The sequence below is a fragment of the Canis lupus genome, chromosome 2 (genome assembly GCF_048164855.1).
Source record: "Canis lupus baileyi chromosome 2, mCanLup2.hap1, whole genome shotgun sequence".
Classification (NCBI taxonomy): domain Eukaryota; kingdom Metazoa; phylum Chordata; class Mammalia; order Carnivora; family Canidae; genus Canis; species Canis lupus.
In genome coordinates, this window is record NC_132839.1 from 85,532,174 (window position 1) to 85,552,127 (window position 19,954).

General features: G+C 51.9%; 1 protein-coding gene across 2 annotated transcripts; it reads left to right on the forward strand.

Moving 5' to 3' along the window:
- The first annotated feature begins 1,657 nt into the window (after positions 1-1,657).
- CCKAR (cholecystokinin A receptor) lies at positions 1,658-13,994 on the forward strand. Of its 2 annotated transcripts, XM_072808540.1 has the most exons (6): positions 1,658-2,046; positions 2,803-3,054; positions 6,428-6,689; positions 8,588-8,715; positions 9,755-10,244; positions 10,810-13,994. In XM_072808540.1, exons 1-6 carry the CDS (start codon positions 1,935-1,937, stop codon positions 10,868-10,870), a joined length of 1,305 nt encoding a protein of 434 aa, XP_072664641.1. In that variant the 5' UTR covers positions 1,658-1,934; the 3' UTR covers positions 10,871-13,994. The 2 variants fall into 2 exon arrangements, with proteins under 2 accessions (XP_072664641.1, XP_072664646.1); XM_072808545.1 differs by having other exon boundaries at positions 1,660-2,046; positions 9,755-13,994.
- The last annotated feature ends 5,960 nt before the right edge of the window (positions 13,995-19,954 follow it).

Sequence of the window (19,954 nt, forward strand, 5' to 3'; positions counted from 1 at the left end):
AACACAGGGGGTTCCAGGCCGCGGGGAGGGGAGCCAGGATGGGCATCCGGGGGGGGGGGCGGTGGCCAGCGCTGGTTCTCCCCAGCAAATCACGGAGCCCCTCTGAGCCTCAATTTCTCTCTCTGCGCTTGGAAGGAAAATAATAACTTATTTGACGGCCTCTGGTATTGTGATGTGTGATTGGGTGCACACCTCCTGGGTCTGGCCCTGCCCCTGGCTTGAGGCAATTGGCCGATTTTCATAATAAATGTCTCTGAAGCCGTCCTGATCCCCATTGGACAGAAGGGAGTGAGTCTTGGAGGGATTGAGAGCCCTGCCCGGCAGCGCCCAGCAGGTAACGGGGAAGCCAGGATTCGATCCCAGGTCCGCCTGGTGCCGAAGCCTGGCCTCTTACTGACTGCTGGCAGCTTCTCCAATCTTCCTTCCACTTCCAGTTGCCGTGACCGTGGTTTCAAAGAAAAGAGGTGTCCTCTACCCTCCCAGCCCACATCCTCAGCCCCCGCAGCACACGTGCCAGGTGGTTCATCCGTATTCAGCAAAGACGCAGTGCGGAGCTCTGTCAATCGAGAGCTGTCGGTACACAGCGGCCCAGCGACACCTGGCCAATGGGCCCAGTGTCAGCCCCGCCAAGTGGCATGTTGGAAACACAGGTGCCACGGCTGTCATCTACTTCCCCAAAGGTCTCAACTGAGGGGACCATCCGTATGAAGGACACTAAGGGACTTGGAGGGTGACTGAGCTTCAGCGAGAGCCCAGACTCCCAGGCCGGCCTTCCCCTCTGATCTTACCTCTCACCGTTTGCCCCTCACTCGCTCCTACTGTCAGCTGTTCCCCAAAGAGGCCAAGCTCATTCCCACCTCAGGGCCTTTGCACTTGCTGGGGCCTCTGCCAACAGCCACTGTTCTTCCTGCCTGGAAGACGCTTTCCCCAGATCTCCCTTAGGCTTCCTTGTCTTCCAGGTCTCGGATCCCAGCCCCCTCCTTCCGATCGCCTTTCCTGAGCACCTCCTCTGAATTAGTATCCCCAATCCACTCCCCTCCGGCCCATCCTCTGGCTTGACTTCCGTCGTGGTGCTTAATTCTCCCCGCAAGGGTCCTGTCCACGACTTGGCCTCCGTGTTCAGAAAGTGCGTGGCGAGCGGTGGCCTCCCAGTGAGTCTGTGCCGAGTGAATGGGCAAGTGAATACATGAACGAATGGGAGGTCTCACTAAGGTTTTTTTGTAATAAGGATCCAGCAACCTCCATCCCAAAGCACCCCTGTCCTTCCAGCTAACGAGGGCAGCGACCACGAGAAATAGCCCTGGGGTTGGTAACAACTTAACAACCGGCGGGCGGGCCTGTCCACACGCACGGCCGGGCATGGTTCCAAAGCTAAAAAGGCACTAATTGCTTTTCTATAAGGAGGTAGGGCGGCAGTCCCTGCGTGCCCTTCAGTGCCGATGGCCTGCATTATCGTATCTGTTACCGTCTTGATTGTCCCTGTGTCACTCAGCCAGCGTGGGCTTTCTCCTGCGCGTGTCCAGGTTGGGGCCAGGTCCCCACTCAGAGGCGAGAGGTACTGACTGGGGGAGTGAGCGTGGCTGTGTCTGGCGTGGGTGCCCGGGGCGGACAAGCGTGGGAAGGGTTAACTGGCAGCCTGCGGGCTGCGCTCGGGGCCCTGGGCCTGGCCGGGCACGGGCACGGGAGGGGTGGGCGCCGAAGGTGGAGCCGGCGCGGCCTGCCCTGGGGGAGCCAACGCTTGCCCAGCCCGACCCAGTGCGGGAAGTCACGTCGGCCGCAGGAATGGCTGGAAAAGCCCACACCTGGAAACCCCTCCCTCCCGGCCCCTCGGCGGCAGGTCGCCCCGGGCAGGCTCCCCGGGCGCCAGAGGCGTGAGCCCAGGGTGCGCACTCACCGGCCGCCGGCCGCCGGCACTGGGACAGCAGCGAGCGAGGATGGAGGTGGCCGACAGCCTGCTTGGGAATGGCAGCGACGTCCCCCCGCCCTGTGAGCTGGGGCTCGAGAACGAGACCCTGGTCTGCCTGGAGCAGCCCCGCGCCGCCAAAGGTAGGCGCCGGCCCCTCACTCTTTCCATTCCCCGGAGATGAGGTGGGGGGAGAGCTCAGCCAAGACCAGGCTGATGGGGAAAACCGAGCCAGGTCCCCTTGGGCAAGGCTGCGCGAAGTCAGACGGTCGCAAGTTTGGACGATGGAGCGAAACGCAGGACGGAGTCAAATGCCCTTATTGCTCCCCGCCGGAGAGCTGAGGGGTCCCCGGCACGCGGGGTCGGGGTGGCGGGCGCTGGGGTGGGGGGATCGGCAAAAGCCAAGGGAGGAGGAGCTGAAGTGCAATAAGCCGGGGTGTGTGTGTGTGTGTGTGTGTCTGTGTGTGCGTGCAAGTGTCAAAGCTGGAACTTACCAGCAGCGCAGAAAAGGTGCTGTCACCATCTAGCTGTCACCTTTCCTGGGGGGGAAATCCAGCGTGAAAAAGTGATGAAAGGGAAATGACGCTTAGCAGCTGGGCGAGAAAGCAGCCACCAGTCACTGGAGAAGCTTTGTTCTTAAGAAAAAGTGGGGCCCCGGGCGATGCTTTAACAAACCGACCCTTTAGAAGCCACCGGGTCACTCGGTGCGCTCCTCCTCCTCGGTCTGTTTCGGCCAAGTGCTGTCAATGGAGGGATAGTGGGGCTCGGTGGGGTCCACCCTCCCTCGCCCCTAAAATAAATTAAAATTAAGAGTCTGCAGGAAACAGCCGTTGACTTGGTGTGCTCAGGTTTTAACGTTCTGCTCCCGTCCCCTCCCGGCTCGCCCCGTCCCCCCGCAGAGTGGCAGCCGGCTGTGCAGATCCTCCTGTATTCCCTGATTTTCCTGCTCAGCGTGCTGGGGAACACGCTGGTCATCACGGTGCTCATTCGGAACAAGAGGATGCGCACCGTCACCAACATCTTCCTGCTGTCCCTGGCCGTCAGCGACCTCATGCTGTGCCTCTTCTGCATGCCCTTCAACCTCATCCCCAACCTGCTCAAGGATTTCATCTTCGGGAGCGCCGTCTGCAAGACCACCACCTACTTCATGGGTGAGTGGCTGCTGGGGGCTCTCGCTGGGCTCGACCTTCCCAAGCCCCTGGCAGCCTCAGCGAGGCCAGAGCCAAAACAGAACAGAACCCCAAAAAAGCATCTGGCTGTGTGGGGCTGGGTGCGGGGACGCAGGTGCTAGTGTTAAGGTAGGCCCATTCTCCTGTGTCCCCCCCCCACCTCCCCCCACCCCGGGAGTCAGTCCCCGGTCGTCCGTTTGCAGAGCTCAGTTTCTCGGAGGGAGTTGCAGAGAAACCGCAGAAGAGGTTGGCTTTGCTTGCTTGTGCTAGAAAGATAAAAGGACTCGAGCCACCCGGTCCCTTCCTGGAAGGTGGGAGCCCTGCCCAACCCAAGCCGTGGCTTCTGCGGGTGGTGAGGGTGGTGGAGGAGGGTCCTTTCTGTCGCTGCTCCTGCCTTCCCAGGGAACCAGGGCTAGGTGAGAACCAGTTGCATCCCAGCTCTCGATGCCTGTGTCAAGATTCACTTCCCAGCCTGATCCCAAGGGGCTGAGACCCTCTTGGACAGAGAGAGAGAGAGAGACAGACAGACAGACAGACAGAGAGAGAGACAGAGAGCCCCTCTGGCACTATGTGAGGAGTTGCCTATGCTCCCAGAGCCTGTGGGTCACTAAGCTCACCCCGGTTGGCTGAGATATGCAGCTCGCTGCCTTTGCCAATCAAAATGATGACGGTGACAAATAAAAACCAGGAGCGCTGATATTTTTGAGTACTTTTATGCACCAGATGTTGTACAAAGGGCTTTTACTCCCACCGTCTCACCTCCCAACCCACCCTGCAAGGTATACAGTAGTCATCCTTCACAGTCTCGCCGAGGAGGGGACAGAGGCACAGAGAGGTCACCCATGTGCCCAGGGACAGCCAGGTGGTAGGTAAGCCTCAGGGCAGAGATGTGAGCCTGGATCGGAAGCCACCACGGTGCCGGGTGAGTAAGCTGCCCCAGTTGCCAACTGCCGTAGCTCTCCTGAAGCTGCACAAAGAGATGTCTCGGCCTCCCCGTCTGCCAGGTTGCCTAGTTCTTTCCTTGCCCATCCTGAGAACTAGCTGCGGGGAGGAGGGGAGGCGGGGAAATGAGGGAGGGGAGTTTTTTGTTCTGACCTAAGCCTTGCAAGCTGTGCAGCGCTGAGTTGGGCCATCTCGGGCAGGCCACCCCGGAGAGCTTTCAAAGTCTTACCTTCTCCCCAGTGGAGGAAGCGGGATCCAGCCCTGACAAAACGGGTGATGAATTACTGATCTGTGTGCCACAGACAAACAACCCAGAAAGTGTCAGTCCTTGTCCAAGAACTCTGAACACGAAACCAGACTCACAAATGGAAGGGGTCATTAGTAAACAATGAAGCAATAATAGTTACCAGCATCCCCGAGGGCTTTCAGTTTTCAAGGCCCACCCATATGTATCTTATGATAATATTATTTAAGAGTCTTAGCCAGGGTCTGTGAAAGGAGATTAAAAGCGAGTGCTTGTGTGATTGCACAACACTGTAAATGTAATAAATGCCACAGAAGTGCCCGCTTGAAAATGGTTAATTTTATGTGATGTGAGTTTCACCTGGAAAAAAAAAAAAACCCAAAGGGTTTTTAAAAATAGCTAAAATGAAAAGCAAGATAGTGCTGAAGCTATGTGCGATGCCATAACAGTTTTGTTGGATTTTTAAATCTGGGGATCTTGATTCTTCCCTTGATTTTGTGTTCTCCTCAATACTATTCCTAATATTCATTAAGTTAATATTCATTAAGCTCCTCATAGGCAGCCGAAAGAAAGAAAGAAGAAAAGGAAACAAGGAAAGGAAAGGAAAGGAAAGGAAAGGAAAGGAAAGGAAAGGAAAGAAAAGAAAGAAAAGAAAAAAGAAAGAAGAAAAGAAAAGAAAAGAAAAGAAAAGAAAAAAGAAAAGAAAAGAAAAGAAAAGAAAAGAAAAGAAAAGAAAAGAAAAGAAAAGAAAAGAAAAGAATGCTTACCTGATGGTGGGTTTATAATAAGAGTGGGCCCATTACACAGACTTGACCCTGAAGTCTTTGGAGCTACACTCTGTAATCTAAATGTCATCAGTTCCTTGGGGTAAAATGTAGGAAAACACAGACCTCCTGTCTCAGAATGTGAGTTTTTATTTAACAATCTTGGGGTTGTAAATCCCTTCAAGTCTCTAAGGAATACTGTAGGTATTTTCCCCTAGGAAAAGAACATTTTTAGACATGGTTTCAGAGAATTTCTTCTCCCAAACTTAGATCAACTCTAAGGTTTAAGAAATCCTGCTAAAGGTAATCAGAAAAAATTGACAGAATGCATGGATGAATAATTAAGGGGACTTTTAAGGGCATAAGACGTGATAATAACTATACACGCTCAAAATACCAAAATTAAGGGTAATTAAGCTTCTCTGACGATGCCTACGCACATCATTTTAAATGAGGTGTTCTGAGGTCTTTCTCCCTGGTGACACATGCTTGTCCTACGATACACGGAACAGCAAACAGAATGCTGCGGGAAGCTCCAGTCCCCCCACCAGGAGCAACCTTTAGTTACAGAAAGGCGTGCCCCCCCTCATCCTTTCTTCACTATGTGCTTTGTTGACAAACTGCTTTTTTTGTTGTTATTTTTATTTATTTATGATAGTCACACACACACAGAGAGAGAGAGAGAGAGAGAGAGAGGCAGAGACACAGGCAGAGGGAGAAGGAGGCTCCATGCACCGGGAGCCCGACGTGGGATTCGATCCCGGGTCTCCAGGATCGCGCCCTGGGCCAAAGGCAGGCGCTAAACCGCTGCGCCACCCAGGGATCCCGACAAACTGCTTTTTAAAAATTCACTGTGTTTCATTCTTACGACAGTCTGTACTAGACATTCTCTGAAAGTTTTAATGCCTCCCGCCCAGACCCCAGTGACCTTTCCGGGTCCCAGGCCTTGAGAACCCCGGGCTCCTAGGTGAGTTTGATTTCAGGTTATGCTCCGCACTGGAGCTTTTCTCTGGGTGGCCCCAAAAACCTCTTCTGCGGGGTAGGAACACATCTCACCCCCTTGGTTATTGATTAATGAGCAACTTCAGCCTGAGAAGGAGTGTGGCTGCAGTCGAAATTCAATAAACTTCTTGAATAATTGGCAGCAAGATGCATTCGTAGAGACATTTCTTTAACTGCCTTAAGTCCTCTTTGAAGCTGGGAATAAATCATTAAAAAAAAAAAAAACAGGTTGAAGCTGGGAATAAATCATTAAAAAAAAAAAAAAAACAGGTACATGATACTTCCTTACCCCCTGAGTGTTGTCGCTTGTTATCAAACCTGTGCAGAGCAGATATGGCTGAGCTAGTGTGCAAATAAACTTTGGATTTCAGAGCCAAAGAAAGAGTGCTCCTCTGTTTTCCAGGCACGTCGGTGAGCGTATCCACCTTTAACCTGGTAGCCATATCTCTGGAAAGATACGGTGCGATTTGCAAACCCTTACAGTCCCGGGTCTGGCAGACGAAATCCCACGCTTTGAAGGTGATCGCCACCACCTGGTGCCTGTCCTTTACCATCATGACTCCCTACCCCATCTACAGCAACCTGGTGCCTTTTACCAAAACTAACAACCAGACGGCGAACATGTGCCGCTTTCTACTGCCAAACGATGTGATGCAGCAGTCCTGGTAAGGCCTGTGGTGTTTATTCGTGTAATACGACTTGTTCGAGTCCACGCTTTTTATAGGAACTGGAATGTGTTGTCTGGAGTGGCCGGGGGATCAGTTTCCTGGAGATTTGGGGAAGGATTATTGTAACCGCTTCTTTAGGATAATGGTGAGAGAGAACACCTGGTCTCTGTTTTAAATGCCATCCACATATTAGCTCAGTTAATCCCCTCAAAACCCTATAGGGTAGGTACTATCATTGGGCCCGTTTTACAGATAAAGCAACTGAGACCTGGAGGGGTTAAGTGAGTGGAGCAAGGTCACAAAACGAGAAGATGCAGAGCCTCTCTGCTCACCCACAGAGCAGAATGCCTCTGGATGGTCTAGGGGAGGGTTCGGCTAGAGGATCTGGGGGGTTTTGATTTTCCTAAGAACTGAAGATAAAGCAGAGAATGAGTCCCAAACCCCACGTGGGCTTTTTTTTTTTTTTCTTTTTAAGAGCTATGGTTCTGGCACGGAACGCTTCCCTAGAAATAAACAGGCTCGAATCTAAGACTTGATTCTTTGCTGACTAGCCAACCGACATTGGGCAAGTTCACGTAACCGCTCTGAGGTTCAGGTTCTCTGTCTATGCAAGGGTTCAATAATACAGGTTGCTGGTTTTTTTAAAATCTACCTCATTGGGTGGCTGTAAGATTCAAATAAGAGTATGTGTATGAAAGTGTCATTAAATAGCTTAAAAAATACAAGCAGAGGGTACTACGTTTACTAATTCCAAGCCTATTTTAGGATCAGGGAAACTAGACACTCAAAAATGGCTCAAAACTGAGATAATCTCTGCTTCTTTACCTTCCTTTCTTTTCTTTTTTTTATTTCCACCGAGTAACATACGCACACACACACACACACACACACACACAGAATTATCTTGCAAATGAGAGAAACATTTCCAAGACTTGAAAAGGAATCTTATCAAAATATGTCCAATTGAAATGAGAAATGGCCCCGCCACCATGAGCCTCTGACAATTTTATGGCCTGATCGTGTAACCTTACACATGCCAGACGGCAAAAATGATTTAGGGGCCAGACTCATAAAGAAGGCTGTGGTGCTTCAGGAATCAAACCTGTTTAGAGAAAGCACAGCTCTGCCCCGGCCAGGCACTAGAATGGGAACGCCACCGTGCCAAGGGGTCGGGCACAGCCGGGACACCAGATTTTGCAAAACCAAGGAGGTTTTCCATCATTCCTATGTATGCGTTTGATGGTTCTGTTGTAGAGTCAACACATAGTATATTGTGATGCTGAAGAGCACTGTTCTAGAATCGTATTCTTTGGGTTCAAACCGCACCTTTGCCACTAGGTGTGTGACTTGGGACGAATGAGTTAATCCCCATGAATTTCAGTTTCCTCACATGTGAAATAGGTATTATGATCATAGTGCCTACCACAAGGATGACGATGGGAGTTAAATCTAATGTTACGTATGTGTATATATGAAATATTAGTCTATATATAATACTTAGCTTGGCACATTGATCAGTAAGTCCTCAGTGAGCGTAAGCTCTTGTAAGTATTATGTTTTTGGTAGCAGCTTTATTGAGATTATTCACATACCCTTTGTTGTCGTTCTCATTGGTTTTACATGAAGATGTGTTTCAGGCACAGAATCACACCAACCTTTTCCAATCTAACTCGTCCCCATAAGAGACTACCTGAAGAAAAAAAAAAGAGAGAGAGAGAGAGAACAACCTCAAATGACTGAACTTCCAGACATAGAATTTCCGAGGCTATTAAATACTAGTAATTAATGTGTTTGCTCAGACCAGTTAAAATGGAGATGAACCCTATTTATTCCATCCCGTCTGAGTCTGAAATACTAGAGTTGATGGTTATTGAATTTTCTTTTTATTTTATTAGGCACACGTTCCTGTTACTCATCCTCTTTCTTATTCCTGGAATTGTGATGATGGTGGCATACGGATTGATCTCTTTGGAACTTTACCAAGGAATAAAATTTGATGCTATCCAGAAGAAGTCTGCTAGGGGTAACTATCTTTTCGCTCTCTGTTTATGCCAACATTTCACAAAAGCTTGTCTCCCGTGACTTAAATAGATACACCCAGAGTGTATGTTGGGGATTTTTGCAAGTATCCTTAGGAGGCCCTACGTCGTAAGGCACAGTCATAAGACCTCACGTCCCTATTCCCTCATCTGTAAAATGGTGAATATGTTCCCCTCAAAATGGTGCTGCGTGGAACAAAATGACATAATGTGCACGTACCCAATTATCACCTGAGGGTTGGGCATCCCTCATTTTCTGCAGTGCTGCGTTCAAAGGGACCCCTTCCGCAACCGAAGAGAATTATAACTCCGATTCCCCATCCTTTCTTTGTCACACGCAGTTGCCCAAAACCTAGCTTCTTCCCACGCACTGCGATCCCCTGGCCACTAAAATTTACCCCCACCCCTCTGTGGATACAACTGGGTGCCCTTCTCACTCCACCCCCACCCCTCCGCTCTTTTACCACAACTAGAGCTGCTTCCATCTGGGTTGATTCCTGCTCCTTGTCCAGGCCTCTCAGTAAACGCATTCCAGAGGCTGACCGAGCAAGCAGGAGCCTTACCTGAGAATCTGGGGAGGGGAAGAGTGTGTTCATTATCTAATAATTATGATCCTTATAATTGACGTGCATAGAAGATTCTTTTATTATATAGTATGTGTATGATAGAGCCTATATTATTGTTTTCTAAGATTTAATTAATATGTATTTGAGAGAGACAGAGAGAGCAGGGGCAGGGGCAGAGGGCGAGGGAGAGAGAGAGAATCTCAGGCAGACTCAATGTGGGTTTTGATCTCAAAACCCACAGATCGTGACCCGAGCGCCCTGAGCCCCCCCGGGCGCCCCACATTGGTTTATTAGTGTTAAGTGGCTTTTCCTCTGAAGGAAAGGGCCACTGTCGATCAGTGATCACCCTTGGCAGCGAGGCCCCAGGGTGCTCAGGCTTGGAGCGACCCCCTTGCTGCAGCGGGGAGGCTCCCTCGCCCGTCCCCAGCAGTCAGGGGTGTCCCTTGCCCCCCTGCAGACAGGAACCCGAGCACCGGCAGCAGCGGCAGGTATGAGGACGGCGACGGCTGTTACCTGCAGAAGGCCAGGCCCCGCCGGAGGCTGGAGCTCCGGCAGCTGTCCACCCCCGGCAGCGGCAGGCTCAACCGCATCAGGAGCACCAGCTCTACGGCCAACCTGATGGCCAAGAAGCGGGTGATCCGCATGCTCATGGTCATCGTGGTCCTCTTCTTCCTGTGCTGGATGCCCATCTTCAGCGCCAACGCCTGGCGGGCCTACGACACGGCCTCTGCCGAGCGCCGCCTCTCGGGGACCCCCATTTCCTTCATCCTCCTGCTGTCCTATACCTCCTCCTGCGTCAACCCCATCATCTACTGCTTCATGAACAAGCGCTTCCGCCTCGGCTTCCTGGCCACCTTCCCCTGCTGCCCCCACCCCGGTCCCCCAGGGCCGAGAGGCGAGGTGGGAGAGGAGGAGGAAGGCAGGACCACGGGGGCCTCTCTGTCCAGGTACTCCTACAGCCACATGAGCACCTCGGCCCCGGGCCCCTGAGCGGGACCCCACTCCAGAGGGGCAGCAGGCAGGGGGCGGAGGGGGGGCCAGAAGGAAGATGTCATTGCCGGTGGGGCCTGTGCACGGTCTGCTCTTCCTCCTTCCTCCGGGTTCCAGGGGAGCTCCAGCAGAGTGGGGCCGTGACTTGGTCTCTAGGCAATGCCAGGCAGCCCATGTCCAGCAACATTCACCATCAGAAACACCTCAGCAGGCCAGTAACAGGAGTCCAACGGGGCTCCTACTTCAGATGCAACGCCAAACACATGTTCAAAATGGAGATGTGGACCCTCCTTGAGCTTTAGAAGCTTCTAGAACATCCAAGGTGGGCCCTCCCCTCTAGTGACCCAGTTCTATGGCCCGCTTCATCTGCTGGTGCAGAAGGATGGAGGCTGCTTTGCCCCTGGAGAGAGTCTATCATGTACACAGTGTAACCATCCCCCGCCCCCCGCCCCCATCAGAAGCAAACCCTCTTCTGGTCATGTGTTTGAAGTGAGACAACAGCCTGACTTTTTTCTTTTGGAGGTTGGTGAAGGACGTTCAGAGACATAATTTTATCCAAAGAGCAGAAGGAAAGTTGTCTTAAAGATTGAATTTGGAATTTATATTTCTAAAAGGCAAAGAGATGTGTGACAAATGGCTCCATATGGAATGCGAACTTCCCATAGTGAATATTAAGAGCCAGAAGGTACGTGGAGATTTTTTTCTGCTTGAATGACATAGATCGCTTAACTCTGCCTTTATATGGTGATGTTGAACCCCATGGCCTCTTGGCCTCAACGTAATTTCCCATACTCCTCTGGCACTTCCTCTTTTCCAGAAAGACTCGAGGTACAAAGGAGAGTTGTAACCTATGTACCTGCCCAAGAGGGGGGAAAACACGTGTAGTCAGTCCCAGGATAAAAACTGGCATACGCGGGCTCCATTCACAGATAGCTTTGGTTTTTTGTTTGTTTGTTTGTTTGTTTTTTATAAATTTATTTTTTATTGGTGTTCAATTTGCCAACATATAGAATAACACCCAGTGCTCATCCCGTCAAGTGCCCCCCTCAGTGCCCATCACCCAGTCACCCCAAACCCCTGCCCACCTCTCTTTCCACTATCCCTTGGTCGTTTCCCAGAGTTAGGTGTCTCTCATGTTCTGTCTCCCTTTCTGATATTTCCCACTCATTTTCTCTCCTTTCCCCTTTATTCCCTTTCACTATTTTTTATATTCCCCAAGTGAGTGAGACCATATAATGTTTGTCCTTCTCCAATTGACTTATTTCACTCAGCATAATACCCTCCAGTTCCATCCACGTCAAAGCAAATGGTGGGTATTTGTTGTTTCTAATGGCTGAAGAATATTCCATTGTATACATAAACCACATCTTCTCTATCCATTCATCTTTCGATGGATACCGAGGCTCCTTCCACAGTTTGGCTATTGTGGACATTGCTGCTATAAACATCGGGGTGCAGGTGTCCCGGCGTTTCACTGCATCTGTATCTTTGGGGTAAATCCCCAACAGTGCAATTGCTGGGGCGTAGGGCAGGTCTATTTTTAACTCTTTGAGGAACTCTTGGAGGAAAACACAGTTTTCCAGAATGGCTGCACCAGTTCCCATTCCCACCAACAGTGCAGGAGGGTTCCCCTTTCTCCACATCCTCTCCAACATTTGTGGTTTCCTGCTTTGTTAATTTTCCCCATTCTCACTGGTGTGAGGTGGTACACAGATGGCTTTGAAGGTCAAGGCTGTCTGTGCTGTTAAATACAATCTATGTATTTGTCAATAATTGTATTAATTTTATATATATATACACACACACAAACCAAACATATAAGTATGTTCTTTACATATAAGTGTATTCTCCTGTGTGTTTAAAAAAAAGAAAAATCAATAGTGAATGGATGTGGGAATTCAATCATTGTTATCGTTTTGCATTCCTTCACCACAGCTGGAATTCCATGTGAACTTATCCATGCAAATTAGGGTTGAAATCTCTCTCCTCTAATTTAGAAATCTCGATGAAAATAAGACATGAGCTATAAATTTAGATAGTAGGAGGCACATTTCTAAATTAGAATGCATCAATCCACTCTGCCGGCGCGTCTCTGTTTATCTTTTTTTGGGGGGGGGGGCAACATTGTCTTGACAGTTCGATAAATTAACGCAGGCATTTTTGACAGAAACAAGGGTACATGCTAGTGTAGGAATAAAAAAGGAAAGAAGACTGGAAGGGAGGAGGGAGGGAGGGAGCATGGCTTCCATTCCTCCAAGCCTCTGACAAGCGAGCTTTTCTTTCCCTTGCTTTCATGGGACCATGACCATCCATTGTTCCAGGCCTGACATTCTTCTGGATGCACAAAGGTCGGAGATTTCAATCACGGAAAAAAAAATCAGTGTGAAAAGGAGAAAGGGGAGGACAGTGGCAAGAAGGGACCATGAATAGGGGAAGGGAGGTGGTGTAACCTAATAAGATGTGAGTGTCACCATTTGATTTTTCAGGTGGGAGGGCCATGTGCTAACAGACAAAAAATTACTGAGGACAAGACCATATATTATAGGGGACTTTTCAAGCCGGATGTTAGTTTTTCTATTTCTCAGGCTGCGATATCATGTTTAGTGTTTATGACCGGTCATCTTAAATATTTCAAGGTAAGCATTCAGCGGCCTAAAGCAGGTACTGCTAAATGATAAAAGGCGTAAGACATGAAGTTGTCTCCATTATTTAAGTAAACTCTACAAAATCTAATTTTCCTTCCAGAGGAAAAAGCCTTCCCCTTCAACACGGTTAGCATATATAGAAAGACAAATCAGGCCCTCCCTGCGTTATTGGGAACCTCAGGAAGTTCCAAAGGTGGAACCATAGGGCTATCAGATTCGGCAAATAAAAATAGGGGATGAAAAAAAATAAAAATAAAAATAAAAATAGGGGATGTCCTGTTAAATTCTAATTTCAGATAAACAACGGATCTTTTTTTTTAGCACGAGTATGTCCCACACCCTAACATACGTCCTGTATTTTAGGTAGCAACCCTACTTTAAAACAATTTTTAAAATACATGAAAATATAAATGAGATTTCCCAGATAGAGGACAGTAATGTATGTGCCTCTGTTCACTAAAATTTATTGGATGGTCTTTCATATGATGGAAGTTTAAAAAAAAAGAAGAAGAAGAAGAAGAAATACGTTATTAACCTCCAGACTCTGTGTCTGACCTTTGAGAACTCTCAACAGGCTGATTTTACTTGAGAAACATGTTTATTAACATAAAGCTGTCCTGGTACTTTGTTGAATCAAGGGCCCGTATTTCATGCCGAAGTGGATGACTAATGTGAACTTGAACAAAAGGGGATGTACAGTTAAGAAAACAGATTCACCAAGTTCCTGGTATCTTCTAGTGTTTTCCAGTAGCTTCCACGCATCGCCGGTGTGGCAAATTACATCTCTGATCTTGGCTTAACCCACGTGTCCCAATGGCTTCTGCGCCCTGGTTGCTGCAGTACTTTCTCATAATAAACTTGTGGTGAGTGAGCAATGCGTGGATCTGTGTTGGTCCCACATGTCTGCGTACGCTCAACCTGTATCACCTCCATCCAGCTAAATGTACTCGTGAGGCTCGTGATCGTAGCTGTTGACCCTCCGGCCTCCACTGTGATTCCCTCCAGTGTTTTGCCCGGCACTGCACACCGGGACTGATCAATAAACGTGGTGACTAACGTCTACCCTGCCTCCTGTGCTTGGCCGAGCGCTCTTTCTGTCCGCGGCCGTGACTCTCCACAAGGGCGCATGTTCTTGGGAGAGTACCCAGGATTTCTAGAGGGCTTTTTCCAACACTGTGTGGATCTTCAGCCAAGAGTTGGCCATGTGAGCATCAGCAGATGCACATGTTGCCTTCTTTCCCTTCCTTTTGTCCCTTCCTGTGGGGGGGGCAGGGGTTGCGTGTGCATGCTGGTGGGGGTGTGGGTGTAGGTGTGAGTGTGTGCGTGCACAACTGGAGATTTTACTAATGGGAGGATGTTGTGTCTGTGAATAGCACCCGACAGATTTTTTTTTAAGGGCTGGAGAAGGGGTGCCTGGGTGGCTCAGTCGGTTAAGCGTCTGTCTTTGGCTCAGGTCATGATCCTTGGGGTCTTGGGATGGAGCCCCTCATCAGGCTCCCTGCTCCACGGGGAGGCTGCTCCTCCCTCTCCCTCTGTCCCTTCCCCAGCTTGTGCATTCTCTCTCTCTCTCCTCTCCCTCTCTCTTTCTCTCTTGCTCACTCTCAAATCAATAAATAAAATCTTTAATTAAAACAAATAAAATAAATAAAAGGGCCAGGCAAAAGGACAAATACCGTATGATTCCATTCACGGGAAGTTACTAAAATGATCAAAAATCCTAGAAATAAAAATAGAAAGGTATTTAGGAAGGGCTGGGGGAGCGACGAGGGGGAGTTAGTGTTCAGCAAGTATAGGGTTTTCGTGTTGCACGATGCAAAGTTCTAGAGGTCTGTTGTGCAACAACGTGAAAATCCCCAACAGTACTGAACTGACACCTAAAAATTGTTAAGGTGGTAAATGTAACATTACACTTTTTTTTTTTTTTTCAAGCAAAGTGGAAAAGCGAGGCAGGAGTTGGTCTATCACATCCCTCGATTTTGCTCTTCTCTGGCCTCGCTCTCCTTAAGGAGCGGAGCCAAGAACCATCACGACATCCCAATCCCTGCGGAAGCGCCCAGCTCACTGGGTAGGGCTGTGAATTCTCTGGAGGCCCCCCAGGAGCCCTTCGCTGCTTCCTCCCGCCTGGTGCTCTCAGCACGACCCCCCCCCCCAAACATCTGGTTCCAACCAGGGAGCTCCAGCCCTCCGCTCCTTTGACTTGGATGCATCTGGCCCTCTGGCTTCCCAGCCGCCGTTGGGAGGGGGGTGTAGGTTCCAAATTCCCTGCACCTGCTCCTGCAGCGAAGGGCCAGCGGCACCCCCCCCCCCCCCACCGCTTCCCTGCCAGCCCAGCCGGGGAGGGATCCCAGCTGCTCCTGCCAGGAGGAGAGGTCAGGCGGCACCGGTTCTCCGGCACCCCGCGTTGCTCGCAGCGCATACAGGTGCCCGTAAGTGTTTGGGGGATGAACGAATGAGTGAACGAATGACCATATTTCGATGCAGTTGTTCCTCAATGCGATTCTTTCCTGGCCCCTTGGGGGCAGCGGGAGGATCCGGCGCGGAGCGGGCCGTCGAGCCGGACAGGGGACAGCGCTGCAGGCAGCCGCCTCCCAAGCCCAGCGCCCTCCGCTTTCAGGTTCACCGACCAGAAACGCCTGGCCCGCGGGCAAAGCGGAGTCCAGACGCCTGTGTCCCGACTCTAGCCCTCGTGCTTACCTCCTGGGTGGCTCCAGGCAAGTCACAGCCCCGCTCTGACACTGCGTGACCCAGGGGCTCAGAATGAGCCAGGTCCCCTTAGAAGCCCACACCTGCTCCTTCACCCCATTGGCTTCCCTCTGACTTTGCAGCCAGAGGAGCGGCCCGACGCCCAAGCGCGTAGCACCTCTGAGGAAGGTGGCCTCGGGAGCACCTGAGGGAGGGCTCCCAGGCCGGGGAGGAGAAGGGCGCAGAGAGGAGCCTGCAGCCCCCGCCCCGTCTAGGCCACAGCTGCCCGGAGCTACCCGTGGAGAGCTAGGCCCCGGCGCACCAGCCCCCTTCCCATTGAAATGTTGGCGTGACAAGCCACTGCCAAGAGAAATTTGGCTTGGGTGACGGGGACCAACACCGATTAAAGCCTGTTTTGTGCACTGTGCAAGTCACTGGTGACAGCAGGTGACAATAGACACGAAAGGACGAATGTCTGCTATGCGTGTCATTCTCAAAGCCAGGTGTGCGAGGCGTCATTCTGCACATCTCGCGGGTGAAGAAACTGAGGCTCAGAGGGGGCGGCGACGTGTCCAGGGTCAGGCAGCCGGTGAGTGACAGACAGGATCGGGCCCCATCGGACGCCACCAGGCTGCTGTGGAGGTTAGGTGGCGGCCCGTGGGGTCCAACAGTCAGGCGGTCAGTCCTGTCTCCCGGGACGCCTTGCAGTTGCTTGTCCTCGTGCCACGCCACCCTCGGAGGCCAAGTCCTGCCGGCATCCTCGTCCCCTCCGTCCCCCGGGACCCTCGGTCCTGTCTCTGAGCCCCGGGCTGCGGAGGATCTGCGAGCTGGCTCTGAGCGCCGTGCCCTGGCTGCTGCTGTCGCCGTGTTTATTTTTAGAAGAAAGATAACACGCTTTGTCACCTCACTGGGAAGCCGAGAGGTAATGTCCCTAAAGGAGCTCTCACCTCGTCGCAAACCATCGACGTTATTGAGGCAGACCCAGTGTCTGGGAATCATCAGCAGGTGACACACCGAGGCCAGCGGGCCCATCAGCCTCCCGCTCTGCCCCTCACCTGTTCCCTGTTCAGTGAGCCCCTCTTTCCCGGTGAGATCGGCACCCCATTGCTCCCTGCAGGGCACCCCGGCTCCCTGCAGGGCATCCCTGCAGGCTGGAGGTCCCCTCCCAGAGCCCGCGATACCCCCTGGGCTGGGGGCGCAGGCCGCGCGGGGGTCCTCGGCCGGAGGACCCCTCGGGGTGTGAGGGACGTTGAGGACACTAAATTTGAAACAATATTAAAGGAGCTCAAAGGAAGATTTTCCACACGTGGACTGTGGCCGCGGACACAGGCAACAAGGCCTCTGAGGTTCCAAAGGGAGACAGGCTGCGGCGCGGTGACCTGCCAAGGGGTAGGGACGCGTGGTCTGGGGTGCACGTGTTTCTCCACCTTTCTCTTGCCCCTATAAATGCAAAAGGGGGGGGTCCTTTGAGATGAGTCGGCAATCCCGTGCTGTGGCCTTCTCCTCTCACCGCGGGACCAGGCAGGAGAGACTTCCAGAAACATTTGGAGAAGGTGGGCCTTTTTGCCCGAAGGGAAAACGAGCATCGGGTCTTTCTTTCCACGGGACCTCAGCTGGGGGAATAGTTCGCGGGGAACTCGGGTCTCCTGGATGCAGCATTTGATCCTCGTGCGCGGTGCTGTAAGGCGAGCAGGGAGAGCCCGGCCGGAGCTGGGCTTCGAGGACGGGGTGCGAGCTCTAAGCGGGTGGGAGCTGCTTACAAGCAGGGATCGCCCCAGCTGGGGGGCTAAACAGCGGTGCCTTCCTCGCGGTGCAGAAAGCTGGGGAGCCCAAGACCCAGGGCCGCCTGACTCGGATCGTGAGACCCTCCTCGTGCTCGTGCTTTGCAGGACGCCCTCCTGCCACAGCTTCAAACCAAGGAGCCAGACTCTGTCTCTGCTTACAGGGGCTCGAATCTCACTCGTGGGGGCTGCACCCTCACCTCTTAGTTACCTTCCAAAGGCCCCACCTCCTACTGCCCTCGAGCCGGGGATCGGGGTTCAGCAGGTGAATTTCGTGGGGACGCAAGTATTCGGTCCCCAGCAGAGAGGACGGAGGCTCTGGTTCCGCGGCCGTACCAGGCCCCGAGGAGGCCAGCCAGGCCTGCTCGTTCACGTGGGCTGTGCCAACGCGACAGGAGCTGATGGAGGCCGCGTCACCGCCTCAGGACACCATGCGGTGTTGGAGGGTCCCCCCCACCCCACAGTAGGTGGTTGGGGAGAGGGGTAGGGTCTGGGGAGGGGGGGCAGTAGAAGGCTCTGGAAAACCTGCAGTGCTGCCCCCCAGGGGAAAGAGCCGGCACTAGCACATCTGGCGTGACAAAGAGGATTTGTCCACGGAGCAAGAATCACAGAGCACCTCACTTTTGCTGGTTTACCACTTACCCCCTCTTCCTGAGGACGGGGGAGATGGAGCAGGGACGAGAGAAGAGGAGGGAAGAAATCCGTCAGCCTCCTCCTCCCGGGTGGGTGTCTTGCCCGGGCTGGTCTGACTTAGGGGGGAGGCGAGAAGCTGCAAACTGGATGTGAGATACAAGGTTTGATTTAGGGGCGCCCCCGAGGGGCTCAGCGGGTGAGCATCTCCAGCCCAGGGCGTGATCCCGGGGTCCCAGGATCGAGTCCCGCATGGGGCTCCTTGCATGGAGCCTGCTTCTCCCTCTGCCTCTCTCTCTCTCTGTGTCATAAACAAATTAAATCTAAAAAGAAAAAAAAAGGTTTGATTTATATCATATCTGATACCTACAAATTAGGTCATCCTAAGGAAGAGAAAAAAGAGGCGGGAGGCGATGGGCAAGCTAGGGGGGCTGCCCAAGGTGACTGTGGGGGCACTGGGGGTCCCCTGACGGACAGGGATTGAGGACAGAAATGTAAAGCCATTTCCTGCTCGATCCGAATCTTTCGCCGTGTGTGCTGCATGCGGAGGGGTCTGGTCGACCGTCACGCCTTGGGAGCGGTGGCCCGTCGTGAGGGGACCTAAGACGCCGTGTCGCTTACTGGGCCAGCCCGGCGGGTGTACTGGGCTGTTACTGGGAACACTCTTTTTTTTTTTTTTTAAATATTTATTTATTTATTTACTGGGAACATTCTAATCAGACTCACGTCTCTACTTACCACCCCAAAAGCCACAGGAGCCTCTCAGCGGACCTCCCGACTCCCAATTCTCTCCCGTCCTGCTCACCCCACTGTCCCATCATCTAAAAGCCCCTGCTTCTTAGCCTGGCATCAGAGTCCCCAGCACCTGGGAGCCAACCCTCCTTCCAGACTTCCTTCTCGATCAATCAGGCTTCTCTTCCTTTCAGAGCAGAATGACCTGCTGCCCCCCAAGTTTGCACTGGGGGCACCGAGGCCTCCCCTAGTTTGCTCTGGGCTCCTTTTCTCTTTGGCTCTTTCTGTGAAAACCCTGTCGCTCTTCCTAGCTCAGCTCACACCGTTGTCTTCTGCATAAAACGTCCAAAATCCTCTGTTGGAAAGGCTTTCTCCCTCCTCTGAGCGCCCCTGCTTTTGTATATTTTTAGTTGTCCCGCAAAACCTCGTCCCCACCCTGCTCCTCATTGCTTGCACTCTGTACGGGCGGTGTTACGTCTGGGAGCGAAAAAGAAAGTCCAGTTCTGAGGCCTCTACCGCGGTGGAGCTGCACCAGAGGAGGCAAGCTCATTGTCTTCTGTTAGTTGTTGGGGTGCGGGGGGGGGGTTCTCCGTTCTCACCAGGAATGCTTCACAATGCACTGTCCAGTGGAAAAAAAAAAAAAAAGCCTTAATCGGTAGCGAAAGTTTGCTATTTCCATGGTGCCATGACTCCCATCACGGGCAACTTCAAGTTACCACATTGTTGAGCGTGGAATTGGGAGATGCCCACCATTTTAGAGGTTTCCACCTTGTCATCCAATAACATCAAGAGCACAGATGAGAGCAGAGGGTGGTAGGCGAATTAGGAAGTGATGCTTTCTGAGTGTTTATTACCAAGTGCCCCGAAAACTTAACAATTGGCCCTTGCAAGCCAATAAAGTCCAATTCTCACACACCCCTGGTCCTACCCGATTGCTATGGACACGTTTGTGTCCACCCCAGATTCACATATTGAAATCTCACCCTCAACGTGGTGGTATTTGGAAGTGGGGTCCTTGGGAGCTGGTCAGGTCACGAGGGTAGCAGCCTGGGGAATGCGATTAGCACCCTCGGAAAAGAGACCCCAGAGAGCTCCTTGCCTTTGTCACCATGTTGAGGACACTTGGCTATTTATGAACCAGGAAGTAGGTTCTCACCAGACACTGCATCTACTAGCACCTCGATCTTGGGCTTCTCA

Excerpts from the sequence above, each read along its gene's own strand:
- CCKAR (XM_072808540.1), top strand. The coding sequence starts at position 1,935 with ATGGAGGTGGCCGACAGCCTGCTTGGGAATGGCAGCGACGTCCCCCCG. Across the intron at positions 3,055-6,427 it reads GACCACCACCTACTTCATGG|GCACGTCGGTGAGCGTATCC; the intron begins GTGAGTGGCTGC and ends TCTGTTTTCCAG. Across the intron at positions 10,245-10,809 it reads ACGGGGGCCTCTCTGTCCAG|GTTGGTGAAGGACGTTCAGA; the intron begins GTACTCCTACAG and ends TTTCTTTTGGAG.